The sequence below is a fragment of the Prosopis cineraria genome, unplaced genomic scaffold (assembly GCF_029017545.1).
Source record: "Prosopis cineraria cultivar Desert tree isolate PC_DT_omini unplaced genomic scaffold, ASM2901754v1 PC389, whole genome shotgun sequence".
Lineage (NCBI taxonomy): Eukaryota > Viridiplantae > Streptophyta > Magnoliopsida > Fabales > Fabaceae > Prosopis > Prosopis cineraria.
In genome coordinates, this window is record NW_026555716.1 from 1 (window position 1) to 17,511 (window position 17,511).

The window sequence follows — 17,511 nt, forward strand, 5'->3', positions numbered from 1 at the left end:
AAATAATCATAAAAGAAATTGCTGACTGTATGGATACTAATTTCAGGGACAATAAAAACGAGGCAGATGGTGGGTGACAAGGTTTAAAGGTGGCAGTGTACGTTTTGGTTGTTGCGGTTGGAGAGGGAGAGGACCATGAAGTTGAGCAAGCGAGCGTTTCTTCTTTTCTGTAACACTTGGTGTTGTGATGCCATTACTTTCCACCTTCATTAATAAAATTAATGGCACCAAACTAACAGCAACAACCTCCAGCACAGTTGCTCGTGAATCATAAATCCACTCAATATTGCACGCTCAAGCAAATTCTCAATGGTTCGGAGTTTCACTCTCACTTCCCGCTAGGACTTGCTCGATCGCTCGAAAACCAGAGTTTCTTTTTTGGTGAAGAGTGAAAACAGCTTGCCGTATTACTAGTAGTTCTGAAAAATAAGAATTATAAACTTGACTTTACAATTATGACATGTATAAAGGGAAAACGGAGCGTGCTTGTCCTGCTCGTTTTCAAAGGCGAATACACGTCTCTCACGTCCATCGCAGGAAATTGTGGTTTTTCTTTTCCAAAATCTCCAACTTTTAAATCCTTTTGAGACTCTTTGTGCTTCGCTCCGTCCTTCACTTGAGAATTCATGTTTGTCTGGTTTTCTAAAAATAAAATATTATTGATATAAAAGTCAAATTAATCATATTAGAATTATGAGTAAAATATAGTGACCTTCTATCTGTTTTGCTAAAATTACATAGACATTTTTTTTTAATTTTCAAAACCTATACTTTGATCCAATTATTAACACATTCAGGAATACTTAAGCTTTTTTGTTTCTAATTATATTGAAAATTTTAAAATTATTTATTTTCCCTCAATAATCTAATTGTTTACTCTTTCTCCTCTCCTAATTTTAAAAAATTTAAATAATTATGTATGTGGATATTTAAATAATAAATTAAAATTTTGTGTTAAAATTATAAATTATATTAATCAACTTATTATATTAAATACTTATTTTATTTATAGTAACAAAAAAATTCTTATTCAGTTAAGTTTTTCAATTGCGTTTCTAATAAATACGTTCTCAAAACAAAACAAAAAATAAATTAAAAAGAAAAATATATGCATTAATTTTTTTTTCTAGGTAATATGATTGATTTTCACACTATATTTGTGTTCAAAGAAATGTATTTTGATCCAACACATATCACTCACCGTAATAGTTAACTAATGATTAGATAAATAAAAATAAAATTTTAAAAATAAAAGAGACATTTATATTTTGTAACTATATAAATGAGGAGAGATTCATATAAATTTTAAAAAATAAAAAGATATATTTATAATTAAGGTAAAATAAAGGAGTGATCAAAATATTTTACTCTAAAATTATTAACCATGGATACCTTATTAATTAATTTAGATAATGAACGATGAAGTTACAGATAAAATACTCATATTTCATAATAATGCGATTAGGATCCATGAAGGTGAATCCAAATCCCTAATCCGGTGGGCTCGCCGGAGCAAAATCTTACCAATGCCAGGGAGCTTCGTCCTATATATTCGTTTCAGATTATTTTGGGATCTTTACTTAGTTGATATTTGTTGCTGGGAAAGGGGGAAAAATGTTCATTAGATCTAATATCCAAATTTTGACAGTTTTCAGAGCATTAAACTTGTTTTTGTTATCGTCTCTACAAAATTAGTGGTTAATTAAATGACTGTGTCCGGGAAGGAGGAAAGATTTTCCCTCTGCTCTTTGAGCCATGGATTGAGCTTCCTAAACCACGTTCATCTAAACAACTGGCAATTCAGAAACAGAAAAAGAAAAGAAATTTCCCCATAACCATAGGGCCGCAAGACTCAAAATTCTGAATTGATTCAATTTCTTCTGGTAACCACGGGAGAGAGAAGACATGAACAAACGAAGAATCATGAGAAAGCAGCTGTATGAAGAATCAAATTAAACCTAAGAAGACAAGATGAAAAGGACTGGTCTAGAAAAAGCAAGAGTCGCTTCTGCGGCAGGGATAGACGTTGAAGAGGCGGAAGAACCTCCGGCGACGGTAATGGAAGCCGCATTTGAACCTGGAAAACAGTAACTTCCTCAGCCCCAGAGCGGATCGTAGCCAGCACAGCCACACAGCTTTCTTCGCACGCGCCAATGACCCTTTGATTCTCTCTGCAACGCTCTTCTTTCGACAGAACTGATAGCTTCTGAGGAATAGCTGCCTCTTCTCCATCATGGAGTAGCTCTGCTCCGGCAAGCAGTACCCAAGAGATTCGCTTCGGAATATTGGGTTCACCGTCATCACTTGACTCTCACCGTACTTGATCATGGCGGTCACCGTGCCACCTCAGAGACTGGGAGAACCTGCGCGGTGCCTGATGACTGGTGACGAAACAAATCGCTTCGGTCCTTCTTAAAGTGAACGAGAAGAAGCAGAAGTGTCTCCAAACAGAGACAACATAAATACGTACATCTGGAAGCCAAGAGGATGGAGAAAATGGTCACTAACATGATTAAAATTTGACTTCCGATTTTTTATTTATCATCTAAATTTTTAAATCTATTTACTTTCTTTACTCTATTTATTTAAGTTAACCCTATCACATTCACATAATTATGTGTGTGTGTGTGTATATATATATAATTTGCACTTATTAGAATTTTCTCTCTGTATATATATATATATATATATATACTTCAGGTAAAACCATGCTGTATTCATAGGTATTTTGACAATAAAAGCACGTTTAATATCCGATAGTAGCTAGAACCGGAATAAAATTGCCTCCAACGTGGATTAAAAAAAAAAATTGTAAGGCATCTTTTACTTTCAAAATTGTCTCTTTCTTTTTATCAAAAAGAAAATTGAATCATTTCTAGTGACTTTTCGTCTCTTTTCTCTCTCTCTCTTCCTAAACTTGGTTGGATCAAGCGTCTTTTCATTTTTTTTTTTTCGTTTTCCTTCACTTTTTTCTTCTCAATTATCCATATTATTTTATTAACTAAATGTCTTAAAATATAAAATTAATAAATGATTGAAATGAAAAAAAAAAAAAAAAAATGAAAGGAAAAAAATGGAGAGATTCGTCACCCGAACTTGATCACTCCTCTTTGGGCATTATTCATGTCTTCAAGAATCACTTCCTGTTCGCTCAATTTCTTTTACTTTTTATTTTTTCCACCTGGTTTCACTGACTTGGAAAATGGCTTCAAAATCAATTTTTTTTTAAAAAAAAAAACATGGGTACACAACAGGGTGCTCAGAGATCAGACGATATTCGCATATAAGTAAAATTGAATCAGAGAAGTTGATTTTGAAGCCATCCTTCGGAGTCAATGAAGCCCATGCTAGCCGTCCGCTCAACAGTTTCTAAATGAAGCAAAAAAAATAAATACGCGCACATGGGAAAGGAAAGGAAGTGGAGAAGATGTGATTAGGATTTGTGAAGACTCATATAGGCGTTGAAGTTCCATGTACCTAATGTTCTGCTTACGTTGTCTACACTACATAGCTAGCTGACCGGTGCGACGCCGCAGAAGCCAAACGCAACGTCGTTTCTTTTCTGACCAGCCACCCACCCTTCTTCTCTTGTCCATTTTAGCCGTCTTTTTAAATTATTACGAGCACTTTAACGCGTGGGCGGTCAGATAAGTTGTTGAAGACCCTTTTACGGTCGAAAAAGAAAAAAGATCACCCGCCTTTTGTGTTTCCCTTTATACGTTTTTTCTTTTTCTATATTCTTTATTTTTTTTTGGAACCAAACGACTTCCTGTTCCCTTCTTAACTATTTTTTTTTTTTATCGCCAGACTTTACAACTAAACTGGGCAAGCTTCTTTGGGCTTTAGCATCTTCTCTTACCAAAAAAAAAAAAAAAACAAGAGTGGGGCATGTATCTTCTGCCTTCAAGGGGATTGATCATAATTCATAACAAAAATGGAGGATAGAACTGCCTGTAGATGAAGATAACATATTAGCTTTTTATCACCTACCAAACATAAAATAAACGAGACTTGTAAGTCACGTTTGTTTACAAGAATAAAATAGAATAGAATGAATTAAAAAAATTAAAACAAAAATAAATTAAATTACTTTTTTCTCTATAATAAATATGATAAAACTTATTAATATATATTACAAATGTGAGAATTATTACGCCATCCAACAATCTCATGAATTATAATTCTCAACTCCATAAACTAAATTACTATTCTTCTTATGAATATGCCCATCTATCCTCTTGGATCATCTTATTTTTATTTTTATTTTTTTAATCTATTACATTCCATTCTATTTGAATAAGCAAACATGGCCTTAATTCATAACAATTTTATTCCTTTTTTTTTATTCTTCTAGAAATTATTCCATATCCTAAAGCGGACTTCTCTGACAAGCCTTCACTTAACAACTCTGGCGGAGTTTATTTGCCATGATTTCAAGCTTTGCCCCTCTTCTATGAAAAAAATAATAAGTTTGAATTTAAATGTAATTATTATCGATCATGCAAATAAAGTTTTTAAATAATGAGATACAAAATGAGTTTTTGTTTTCTTTCTGTTAAAGTTCTGGCTTCAGTGAAGCCCAATAATATGAAAGCCCGATAAGCAAAACATTAGAATGGGCTTCATTACTCTTTATTGTAATGAATACGTGGCTTTATATTCTGCCTTAGGGTTTGCTTGAAACTATATAAGGAATAAAATAACCAGAGCAAAGTGCGCCTCTTTTATACACTTTCTTTCTTAATATAATTTTATCTCTTCCCCTCCTGTTTTTGTAAAGCATAAAAAATTATTTAAATTAATACAATCAAAACAACGATATGCATGTCATTAAAAAAAAATTAATTTTTAATCTTTTAACTTTTAACTCACTTATAACTCAATCCTTCAATTATGATTTGCTGCGATTCAATCCCTCAACTTTTAATTTACTTATAATTCAATCCTTATTTTTTAATTTTTTTTAAAAAAATTTCTTATTAAATAAGAGGAATAAAAAATGCTTATATATTATTTTAAAATATCCTTCCCTCACTCGTTGATGTGAGATATAAGCTAGCATAAAAAAAATTAACAAAAGTTTAAGGATTAATTTATAAATGATTTAAAAATTGAGAAATTGAGTCATAAGCGAGTCATAATTGAGGAACCGAGTCATAAGCGAGTCATAGTTGAAGGATCGAGTCATAGTTGAGAGACTGAGTTACAAGTGAACTAAAAGTTAAAGAATTAAAAGATTAATTTTTTCTATAAAAAAAAAAAACCAACGATATGCAGAGAGCGTAAAAGGCGGCAGTGGCAACCCAACAAGGATAATTTGAATGTGCAAAGAATAAATAAATCAATAAATTGATGTTGATTCCAGCGCGCTGAGTATGTGTTACCTTTGAATCGTGACACTAGTTTTCTATCTACAACATGCACAAAAGATGCACTCACTGGAGACAATCACAATCTGAGTTGAGGACCGCTTTGCACTTCCGCTAGGGGCTGTGGCAGATTGAGGGCTGCGAAGTCACATCGACCCAGTTGACGCAGGGAGCACAGCACCCATTCTTCACAAGAATACGCAAAGAACAGTTAGCTATCTTCCACCACAACGGAAATGTTCAACTCCCACCCTGCAAATTCTTCTGTCTCAGGCAACAACATATCCAAAGGGCCTGTCAAAATCACCTATTACTATCTTTATCAGCTGCAGGAACTTTTTCCGGGTAACTAGATGGATCCAGCTCAACAAGGGCGATATAGTATGGCAGAGGCACAGAATTTGATATATCCACAAGCAAGGAAGATCCCGTTTCAGTAGAATGAGGGGCATCAGATGCAGAGCCAGAGTTCATGGGAGTGCTAGGACTAAATGGAGGGACACAAGAGAGTTGTATGTCATCTAACTTACTCCCAGATATCGGTTTATTTCTTCTAGCACTATCCATCTCTGGGCCCGTTGGAACAAAAGTCCGCGACCTATACTTCCTTGCTCCCTCCTCGCCTTCACTGTTACTATAGAGAACATATTCATGATATGTTGGTGCAAACTGCCAGAAGTTTTAGTCGAATCAGCACATTCTTCCCAACAAGATCCAAACGGGAGAATTGCAGCTTAGTGGTAGCTAAACCAGGCAATAACCCTGATGCATGGCCAGCCACGTACTACCAGTGCAAAAAACCATACACAAGATATATAAAACAGAAGACTCACCTGGTGGACTGTGTCATGGTAAAAATCATTCAACTTTAAGGCATGCCCCAGGCTAGCTGTGAAACCACGGGTTACACCTATGTTAGCACCAGCATACTCTTTGTATGGAAACGCATAAAAGTGACCCACAGCAGCGACAAGCATCTCAACACAAATGATAAAATTTTGAAGTAGAGCAGCTTCTTCCGCATCCTGAATAAATCTCAACTTCGCAGCAAGGAAAACTAAAACACCCTAAAATGTGAACGAGACAAAATCACCGTGGTTATAGAGAAATAAGTATCAAGCAAAATAGACAAATCTCAATTTGGCAGAAATGAAAAATTAACACACTAAAATGTGGAGCGGACAAGGCAACATCACCCTGGTTCAAACCTATCGGATAAATAGAGAATAAACACCAGTTCACATCAAATTGAATGGTCTAAACATAGAAATAACATTCATTCTAGGCATCATAGGAAACAAACACGATGCTGTGAATTGTAAATTAGTGCATGAATCTTGACTATTGACTAAAATTAGAAAAAACAACAGACCTGAAAGAAAGACACATGCAGAAGATATGACAAATTTAAATCTAGATGTATGACAGACAAGTATGACTATAGATAACTTTCACAAGGAAACATACGTTTTAAGTTTTATGCTCGCCCAGACAGCAAACTCAACTTTTGGAACGTATATTAATAAATAAATTATACAGCGCCTCTGCTTCCTCAATTCTTACAATCAGAAACAAGAAATGCGATTGCAGACTATATCCAGTGTCTCTTCTTGAAGAATTATTAAATCCCAGAATACAGCTGCAAAGACATTAATTTTCTATCTATGTTTCTCTCCTTTTCTTTTTTCCCCCTGGAGGGGGCAGGTTCAGCAATTCATACTCCAAACAAACAAATAATAACAATCTCAAGATCAAACAAGTCATCCTTCTTCCCAAGGGTTATTTTACTCACCTGCCAATAAGTCAGGAATACAACAGATTTTATAATGATAAACTTCGGGACTGGATTGAATGGCTGAAGAAGATCCTTGCATGCCACATAAAACAATGCAAGAGCATACAGAGCCATCGTGTATGAGATTGTATATGTGATTGTGAGATATAAGTACGATTGCATTGGACTAAAATTTCCGTCTCTATATTTCCCCTTTGCATAAAGCACAAGTGTGACAACAACTAAAATGGGCTTCAAGATCACAAACTGCAGGCAACCTTGCTTGCATTTCCGTATAAAACGCCTGCAGCAAAGTTCCAAAAATAAGAGATGTCAACAACTAGGATATGATCATGCCATGATACAAGTGGGTCACAATTCAAAAATTCCTTGCTTATATGGAATGTCCAGGTTCACATTTTTCAAAACTCTACAGTAAAATTTTCATCTTGCAAACCGCTTTCAAATATCAAGATGTTAGGTACTTCAAAATCTCCAAGAAAAGTTTAAGGGCGCAGTTTTGAGAAAATAAAATCACAACTATTTCAAGAATAAAAGATTTAAATCCAAAGATATGCATCATGTTTAAAGTAACCCACCCATCCAGCGGAATAGGTGGAAAGCAGCAAGTCATCAGATACCACGATGGCTTCAGAACCCGGCCACTCAAACTTACAACCACTGCTCCAGGACCACCAACCCATGCTAGACACAACGAAAAGAAATTATAAATGACCCAAGCTTCATACCTGAAACAGTAGCAAATAAAAAATTAATAAATAAGCATCCTAGTTAACGACTGTAATTCCCAAAAATCAACTCTCAAAACAAGCTGCCCATGAGGGAGAAGTAAATACTCATAGAATGAACTAAAACTAGAGACAAAGGAGTTGGAAGAAAATGAAGTGCCATCCCACTCTTGTGACTGTATTCGTGAGCATTGCTCAGCAACAGTGCTCACCAAGGTACCGAAAACCGGACCGATCAAGCCAATGGGTCACCGCTTAGTAATTCAACCGGAGTTGAACCGGGGGTCAACCCAAAAGATAAACTGGTCATGATTAAAATAATATAATTTAAATAAAAAGACAGTAATCATGAAAACATTCAACTAAATCCAAGATTAATTTCCAATACAAGATACAAACAATAATTATAGAAATACAACCACCCAAAACTCTAAAAATAATAAAATACAACATTTTAAATATTCATCCTTGCAATTACAATCCTTCAATCATCAAAAATTCTAAAACTAATAATTACCAATACCAAAATCACCATTAACTTCATTCAAATCTCTTGGCATTGAGACATTAGGAGTTGAATAACAAAAACTAGAACCATTAGCAATATCATTAGGCAAAGATGAGAGCTTTGGAACATTCCTATATTCATTACCTACAACAAACAAGAATTAATACTAATGAATGTGTAAAAAAATTTGATGGAGCTTTAATGTTATATACTTGTATTAGACACTCGATAGTAGACTTAAACCTTCATAATCTCTCTCGAGAATTGATGAAGCATCCATAGTTTCATCCACTAGAGATTCAGGACTTAGAGAAGCCTTTGTTTTTCAAATGCCAAGACTCGAAGACTAAATTCATTTTCTAAATCCTTTTTTAGTTTTTTTTTTTAAATTTTTAGAGCTAAGTTAAAAAAAATAAAAACCCCAAAAAAGGTTTTTTAAGTTAAAAAAGTTTTTTTTTATTTTTTTGGGGGTTCTACCCTTAAAAAAAAAAAGGTGACCAGTCAACCCAACAACCCGTCAGGTTACCCGATTACCCTGAGTTGACCCTGGGTCAGCTAGGATAAGCCGGGTCACTGCCAAATTGGGTTAACTAGAAACCCGGACCAGTGGAGAGGCCAATTCACAAGTCAACCCAGCCGGTCCGGTCCAGTTTTCCATTCCATGGTGCTCACTTTCAACCCCTTTGTCACATACATGACGGATGAAATGCTTTTCTAAGAAACGCACTGTTTGGCCGTACCAGCTTACCAAAAGAAACATAAAAAATGCCATGCTGTGTGCTCGAGAGATGATTCAGTATAGTAAAAACCAAAATAGCCTACACATGGAATTAAAATACAGAATGGATAATTCAGTGACCGACACATATACAGAAACTGAGATGAACTTACACTTCACGAATGGAATTAAAATAGATTGAACTCTCAGGTAGAACGAGTGACAAGAAAGACATCAATGCATAGACCTGTCAAACAAAATAAAACTTGCACAGATTAGATAGGAACCCCAGTTTCCATTTAGACAAACAACGCCCTCTTTATATATCCCTCAACTCTGAAAGCTTATCATAAGACATATAAGTTTTTTTAAAAAAAAAAAAATCAAGCACCGCACATTTCATGTACCATAGATGCAATCCCAAAGATGATAAACCAGTAACCGTGAAAACCATTTATTCTTCAAATAAGATAAACAGGGATTAAACCTAGAGTTATGCAATGAACTAATAACAACAGCAAACGGTTTTTCTCGCGTAATATGAATTTTAAATGCTAATCACGCCCACGATCAAAAAGCAGAGAAAGGAAGACAACATCGTAGAATCGCTCACCGGGACCATAAAGATAATACGAACAATAAACCGCTGATAAGTAGGCTCAGTGTAATTCAAGAGGTGCCTGAATATGTGCAGAGCAGCCAAAGCAATAGCTCCACTTGTGCACAAGAAAGCGACAACACTGAAGTAAATTGGAACCAGTTCCCCCATTCTGGACAAACTATTCCACCAAAACTTCCCTGCCAACAATTCAACAGCATGATGAACAACAATTAGTCGCTAACAATGTATTTTATGCACTCGCAGTTCGCACGCAGACGAATTAGTACCCAAAACGAAATTGCACACCTCAGCAAAAATGCAAACCCTAGCCCAAGACAAAAGGAATGATTAATTACCCAAAGTCTCAGTGCCGAGAAAGAGAATATGGATCAAATCTGCAGAGCGTCTGTAAACATTCGATGGAAACAAAGTGTATCGCTCCAGAAAGGAGAGGAAGAATGCACCACTGTCACCAATAATGGCGGCTGTTGCTTTCCTGCGAAAGAAATGGGAAAACAGCTGGAAAACCGCCAGAACAAATTGTATTAAATGAGAATGATGATAAAATAATAAAACCCCCAGATTTTTTTATTTTTGGGATGAGTTTCTTTTTATACCAAAAAAATTTAAAAATGTATCATGTTATGCGATCAACAGTAAATAAAACTGCATTAAAAATCAAAGAAAATAAAATAAAATAAACGCTTACATAAAAATAAGGACAGATTTATCTTGGTTTTTATCTGTTTAACCGTCGATTTCGTTTTTGGCTAAAAGAATTTTCAAGTTCTCAATTGGAAGATTAGCATGCCTAAATTTTCTCGCGGGACAAAATAAGGCTATTAGAGCCAAAACACCAGCACAAAGTACAATTCTATTTGCCGGGTAAACAGCAGATTCTGCTAATCAAATCTGCATCTGAGTTTATACTTAAAGTGTGTTTGAATTTCAATTACAAAAAATTGATCAATAAAATGTGATGTGGTGATATTTAAATAATATTTTTTGAAATAAATTTTAATAATTAATGTTATGCTTGAATGAAAAGAAGATTGAGTGGGAGGGAAAAAGTGAAAAAACAAAAAAGAACGTAGGACTCATATATTTTTATGTCAATTTTTCTCTTCAATAATAGAGAAATTTTGAAAAAAAAATCATTTTTAAATTTACTCATCCATTTTTAAATTGGGAGAATTATATTTAAATCTTAATAAAAATTTAATTATTATAAAATTTATTGATAACTGAATTAACATTTGATATTTTTATTATAGTTATGTTTTGATCGTAGATTTTTGTTAAATAAGTCATATATTTAATTTTTAGATTAATTAAACAAATATTAATTCTAATTTTTTTGTTAAGTTTTTTGTATTTGATTGTAGTTTGAAAATTTTAATGTTATTATATGTTTAATAATTTAATAAATAAAATTATAAATTAGATAAAATAATTTTTTCTATAGTGAATAAAATGATTTGTAATTATATTTTTATTCAATAGAAATTATTAAGTATATAATATGTTAAAATATTAAATCTTATTATATATAAATATTTTTATAAATAAAAAGGTTATTATTGTCTATATAAAAGTAATGATTTTTTTATTGTCCTTGTTTTCTTTTGCTCAACCAGACACAATAAAAGAAAATGACATCCCTCTATTTTTTTCCTCTTTTCATTTTCTCTCCTCTAATTTTCTCTCATTTTTATTTTCTCCTGTGAGCCAAGCATAGCATAAAGGTATCAGGACAATTTTTAAAAATCAACTATAAATTATCAAATGAAAAAAAATACTTAAATGCTGATAATTGATACAAAAGTTGAGAAAAAGATAACTTATACCAAATAGAACTTTTGAAGGCAAATCAAGTTTTAAAAAATTGGAGATGTTTGAATAAAATTTTTTTAAAATCATGATTTTGGATCCAAAATAATTCTATTTGTGTATCCAGATATGCCCTTAACCATACTTTCCTAGCCAAAAATTACTTTAGAAATCTAGCCCCCAGTGTAATGTAGCTTTCCATCTCTTTGTATTTTCCCACTGTTTCTTACCTTGCAAGCTGTTTGTATTTTTGTTGCAAGCTAAAATATACACTTTTTTTAATTTCATATAACATTTTATTTTAGTCCCTTAGTTTTATAAAATATTTTTTAATCCTTTTAAATATTAATAGAATAGTCTTAAATGTTGACATATTAAATTTATTTTTTGAAAAAATCATTCTTAGGTCCCATGGAAGTATTCAAAATACGCTGAAGCCCCATGAATTCATCAAATAGGTGCCAGATCCCTAGGGACTTAAGAGTGAATGAGTCTAAAAATAAAATTACTAAGTTGTTCTCTACCATTAAAAAAGAAATTTTACTTGAACGCATATTTCATGAAACTCATGATCAACGATACTGAAGATTATACATATTCATGATTGTTGATCACAGTAAGGTAATTTTCACTTCCTCATATCTATGATTATTGCCCTTGTCTTCATCTAAGCGAGGTAGGAGTGTTCATTCACGACTGCAGTATTTCATCGACAGAAAATAATACAATAACTGTTGAGTGAGTAAACGATTTCGATGCGTTAATGATTTTATTATTGTTTAAAAGTGGGATAATGCTTTATAGGTATACCTGTGATCATTTGATTTGCATAGCTAATGAATATTAATTTATCTGGTACAATATTGATATGTTAAAAACTATCTGATATGAATAACTCTACACGATGCCAATAATGCATTCTTGTGTTGTCAGTATGCTATAGATAGTTGTTGATACACTGTATTGTGCAAGATAACTTATAAGAATGCTTATACTACTGAAAAACATGTATTATGTTATGTTTTTTTTATACGTGGGACATTTTATATATTATTCTCAAACATTTAATACAAGTTTATTTTGTTGAAAAATCTCTGTTATACCTTATGAGACTGACTTGTGTGTAGAATGACCTCTATAGAAAGAAGATACAATTCTTGTGGTGGCTATTGAGTCATTATAACAATGTGAAGGAACACGAAGCTATGCTCTTATTAGAAAGATTCCAATAAAGGAAGAAGATAAAATAGAATATTATTTATAGAACTTTAGGATATAACTTTATTAATAATCATGTCATTTTATATAGTTGGCCCATTTCATGTAGTCAATTTAGACAATGTTATTATGAATGGTGATTTCAAGTTTGTAAATATGGCAAATAGTTTGTTTTATTAATTAAATGTTGATAAGTGGCCAACTGTGATTGACAAGTGGTTTTCACTTTATTGATAAGCTATACATTTGCTATTGACTAGTGCTAATACATTAGGTGTTGTTATTCCCTTTGAAAATCAACAAACTACAAGCACTTGTTGATTACTTGCCGTTGGCAATTAACAAGTGGCTCTCACTATATTAATAAGTTATACATTCATCACTGACAAGTGCTGATACATTAGGTACTATTACTCCTTTTAAAAATCAATAAGTTACAAGAACATATTGATTATTTGCTGTTGGTAATTGAGAAGTGATTATCACTATATTGACAAGTTATGCATCCACCATTGATAAGTGCTGATACATTAAGTACTGTTATTCCTTTTAAAAATTAACTAGTTATAAAAACCTGTTGACCACTTGCCATTGGCCATTAACTACAAGTTATCACTATATTGATAAGCTATGCATTTGCCATTGACAAGTGTTAATACATTATGTGCTATTATTTCCTTTAAAAACCAAACAGTTACAAGAACCTGTTGACTACTTAACGTTGGTCATTGACTACAAGTTATCATTATATTGACAAGCTATGCATTTTTCATTGATAAGTACTATACATTAGGTGCAATAATTTCCTTTAAAAATTGACCAGTTACGAGAACCGATTGACTACAGGTTATCATTTCATTGACAAGCTATGCATTCTTCAGTGACAAGTGTTGATATATTAGGTGCAATAAATAAAAAAATAAAATTCCAAATATATAAACAAAAAAGTACACTTGTCTCTGATATTTTCTAACATGGATTAAGATTTTTGCAAGTCTTGGAGGTATGACCGGTCTCATAGCATCTTGCACAATGATAAACCCTTTTGTTTTTTATTTGAGATTCCCTTCTTTTATGCTTTGGCCTACCCAAAAGCCTTATAGTCATTGGCAGCTTCAAGCAGGTTTGGGTTAATAAATTTGTCACCTTCAATGCTTATAGACATGGACAGTCATGTGTGGCCACCGGCCTCATGTTACTGGCATATACCTTTTGTTGAGCTATAAACTTGTAACATTCATCCATAAAATTATACACATTGCTATAAACTAGCCTGACTGCTGCACATGCATGTGCACAAAGTATTTTACTCATTTGCCATGCCAAACAAGAGCATGTTTGTGCTACTCATTTAACGATATCATTCTTGTCAGTTCTTCATACATTGTTCGTTCCTTTACTGTTCTTGTTCTAACATTCTCCCCAACATATTGCATACTTTCTTGGTCATAATTTTGAAAATGTTCCCTATATGAAAAAATATAATATATGTTTTTCAGAAGAACTTACCATCTTACAAGTCAACTTACACCACACATAGTGTATTGACAACTACACATAACATAATGACAACACATTCATCCATTATTGATAAAATGCAGTATTGTTTCATAATAGAGATTTTTCAACAAAACCAACTTGTAACAAATGCTTGAGAATAATATATAAAATGTCCTCTATATGAAAAAAAAAATAGCATAATACATGTTTTACAGTAGTATAAGCATTCTTATAAGTCATCATGCACAGTACAGTGTATCGACAACCATCCATAGCATATTGACAACACAATAATACACTATTAATAACATGTAGAGTTATTCGTATAAGATATTTTTCAATGTATCAATGTTGCATCAGATAAATCCATACCCATTAGCTATGTAAATCAAATGATCGTAGGTATACCCAGAAAGTATTATCCTATTCTCAAACAATATTGAAATCATTAACGCATATGAAATCGTTCACTCGCTCAACAATCGTTGTTTTATTTTCTATCTATGAAATACTACAGTCGCAGATGAACACTCCCACCTCACTTAGATGAAGACAAGGGCGATAATCATAGATATAGGGAAGTGAAAATTACCTCACCCTGATCAACAATTATGGATATGCATCAATCTTCAGTATCGTTGATCATGGGTTTTGTGAGACATGCGTTCAAGTAAAATTTTCTTTTTAATAGTAGAGGACAAATCAATAATTTTATTTTCAGACTTATTCACCCTTAGGTCCTTGGGGATCTGAAAGTTATTTGATGAATTCATGGGATTTCAGCATATTTTGAATACTTCCATGGAACTTTAGAATGATTTTCCCTTAATTTTTTAAAAAAATAATGATTAATACAAAAGATAATCATTTGAAATTAATTATGTTAAGACTGAAGAATTAAAATATATTTTACAAAATTAAATTGTCAAATTAAAATCTTATGTAAAGTTAAATGACTAAAATTATACTTTGACCTTTATCATATTATTTTCTTCACATTGAATAAATTTCATCCTTTCACAGAAAAAAAATCTACAATTGACTCTGAGTCAATGGTCATAAATTGACAATTTAACATGAGTTAACTCCTTGAGGCTTGATCCTTTGATTTGTCATTATAAAGCTGGTTAACCAGCACATGAACTCAATCATTTTTAATCTCATGCTGTCGAATTTCAATTTTAACATGTTAAGTTTAGGATAATTTTAAAACTCTTTTTTGAATTATTTAACCATTTATACATATTTTATTATACACTTAACAAATGGTGAAAAAATATCTCCTGTCTTCTAACCTTTGCGGAAAAATAATACAAAATAAAAAATATCTCCTGTTTTTTGTTGTAGTTAAAATATACACTTAATCTTTAACTTTATACAATATTTTATTTTAATCTTTTAATTTTATAAAGTATCTTTTTAATTCGTTAACCCTAATAGTATTAGTTTTATCCCAACAAATTTTTAAATTAAACTTTCAAACATTTAACTCCAATATTATTAGTTTTATCTCAACAAATTTTTAAATCAAACAAAAAATTCTCAAATGTTAACATATTAAGTTTAATATTTTAAAATAATAATGATGGATACAAAAAATAATCATATGAAACTAATGATGTTAGGATTAAAAGATACTTTATAAAATTAAAGAATTAAATAAAAATTTTAATTAAAATTAAAGAACTAAAATTATATTTTGGCTTCTATTGCATTATATTTTTCACATTACATAAATCTCATCTTTTTTCCAAAAAAAATCTACATTTGACTCAAAGTCAATGATAGTAAATTGACAATTTAACATGAGTTAGCTCCTTGGGCTTGATCCCTTAATTTGTTGTTATTATACCTGTTAACCAACACATGAACTCATCATTTCTAATCTCAAGCTATCAAATTTTAATTTTAATATGTTAAATTCAGGATAATTTTAAAACTCTTTTTTGAATTATTCAACCATTTGTGCATATTTTATTGTACTCTTGACAAAATATGAAAAAATATCTCCTCTTTCCTGACCGTGGCAAAAAAATAATAGAAAATTTAAAAAAATCCCAAGAGTAAATAAAGTACAATTTACTCTGGCAAAAAAAAAAATATATATATATATATAAGTTAAATTCTACATTTAATCACTTAACTTTACATAATGTTTCATTTTGGTCTCTTAACTTTATAAAATATCTTTTTAATCCTTGAATCCTAATAATATTAATTTTATTCTAAAAATTTTTACATTAAATTTTGAAATATTAAAAAAATATTATTAAATATTGACATATTAAATTTAATTTTTTCAAAATAACAGTAATAGACATAAAAAATAATCATTTAAAACTAACAATGTAAGGGTCAAAGAAGTAAAAAAATACTTCATAAAATTAAAGAATAAAATTAAAACTTTATATAAAATTAGAGAACTAAAAACATACTTTAACTTATATATATATATATATATATATATAAAACTTACTCATCCTAAAATTTTTAATGGAAGCTATCAGATTCTAGGAAGAAAATATAGATAGAAATAAATTAAATAAAAATAATTAAAAATATGTTTGATATCATCTAACAAATTGGACAAGTTTGTCGCATAATTTTCAATCAATTGTTATTTTCACTTGCGGCGTTGAAAAAAAAAATTCAAAATATCACTGCCATTCCCTTTTCCCCTGCTAATTAGAAGTATATGTGACTTATCATTTATCTATCATCAATTATTATGTTCATTTGTAATGTTAAAAATAACTTTTTTAAATGTTTTTCAATATTTTATGCTATTTATTTAATTTTTTAAATAATTAAAATATTAAAGAAATAAATTTCTATTATTTTAAAAAATTATATTGAATATTTTCTGAAAATAATTTGATACCGTAAACAGGAAGAATATCATAATTTGGAGATGCGAAGACCATAAAATTTTATAATAATGAATAAGAATTTAAATTCTATGAATAATTATATATAAAATATTAGAATTTTTAAAATTAATAATTTTTTATTATAAGTAAATATAAAATAATTTCAGCTGAAAAAATCAAATGATTTAATTTTTTATAACATAAATTTATTTTATAAAATATTATTATTGTTAATGTATCTAAAAATCATCATCACTTATCTCTTTTTGTTAATAGCGCGTGCAACAAACATTCAATTTAGTGGGGAATAAATATTGAGGGTGTTTTTGGTTTTCTCTCATTTAATATTGGGATGAACTTTTAAAATGTTAAAA

General features: G+C 31.2%; 2 protein-coding genes across 3 annotated transcripts; both read right to left on the reverse strand.

The window, feature by feature from the left end:
• Positions 1 to 1,784: 1,784 nt before the first annotated feature.
• LOC129296699 (uncharacterized) lies at positions 1,785 to 2,476 on the reverse strand. Its single transcript, XM_054935281.1, has one exon. The coding sequence runs from the start codon at positions 2,326 to 2,328 to the stop codon at positions 1,987 to 1,989; it is 342 nt and encodes a 113-aa protein (XP_054791256.1). The 5' UTR covers positions 2,329 to 2,476; the 3' UTR covers positions 1,785 to 1,986.
• A 2,837-nt stretch (positions 2,477 to 5,313) lies between these two features.
• On the reverse strand, positions 5,314 to 10,249 carry LOC129296698 (uncharacterized). 2 transcript variants are annotated; one of them, XM_054935280.1, is made up of 7 exons: positions 10,026 to 10,249; positions 9,732 to 9,916; positions 9,292 to 9,365; positions 7,743 to 7,892; positions 7,162 to 7,447; positions 6,203 to 6,436; positions 5,314 to 6,038 (listed from the first exon to the last, which is right to left on the reverse strand). In XM_054935280.1, exons 2-7 carry the CDS (start codon positions 9,885 to 9,887, stop codon positions 5,673 to 5,675), a joined length of 1,266 nt encoding a protein of 421 aa, XP_054791255.1. In that variant the 5' UTR covers positions 9,888 to 9,916; positions 10,026 to 10,249; the 3' UTR covers positions 5,314 to 5,672. The 2 variants fall into 2 exon arrangements, with proteins under 2 accessions (XP_054791255.1, XP_054791254.1); XM_054935279.1 differs by having other exon boundaries at positions 10,076 to 10,248.
• Between the last annotated feature and the right edge of the window lie 7,262 nt (positions 10,250 to 17,511).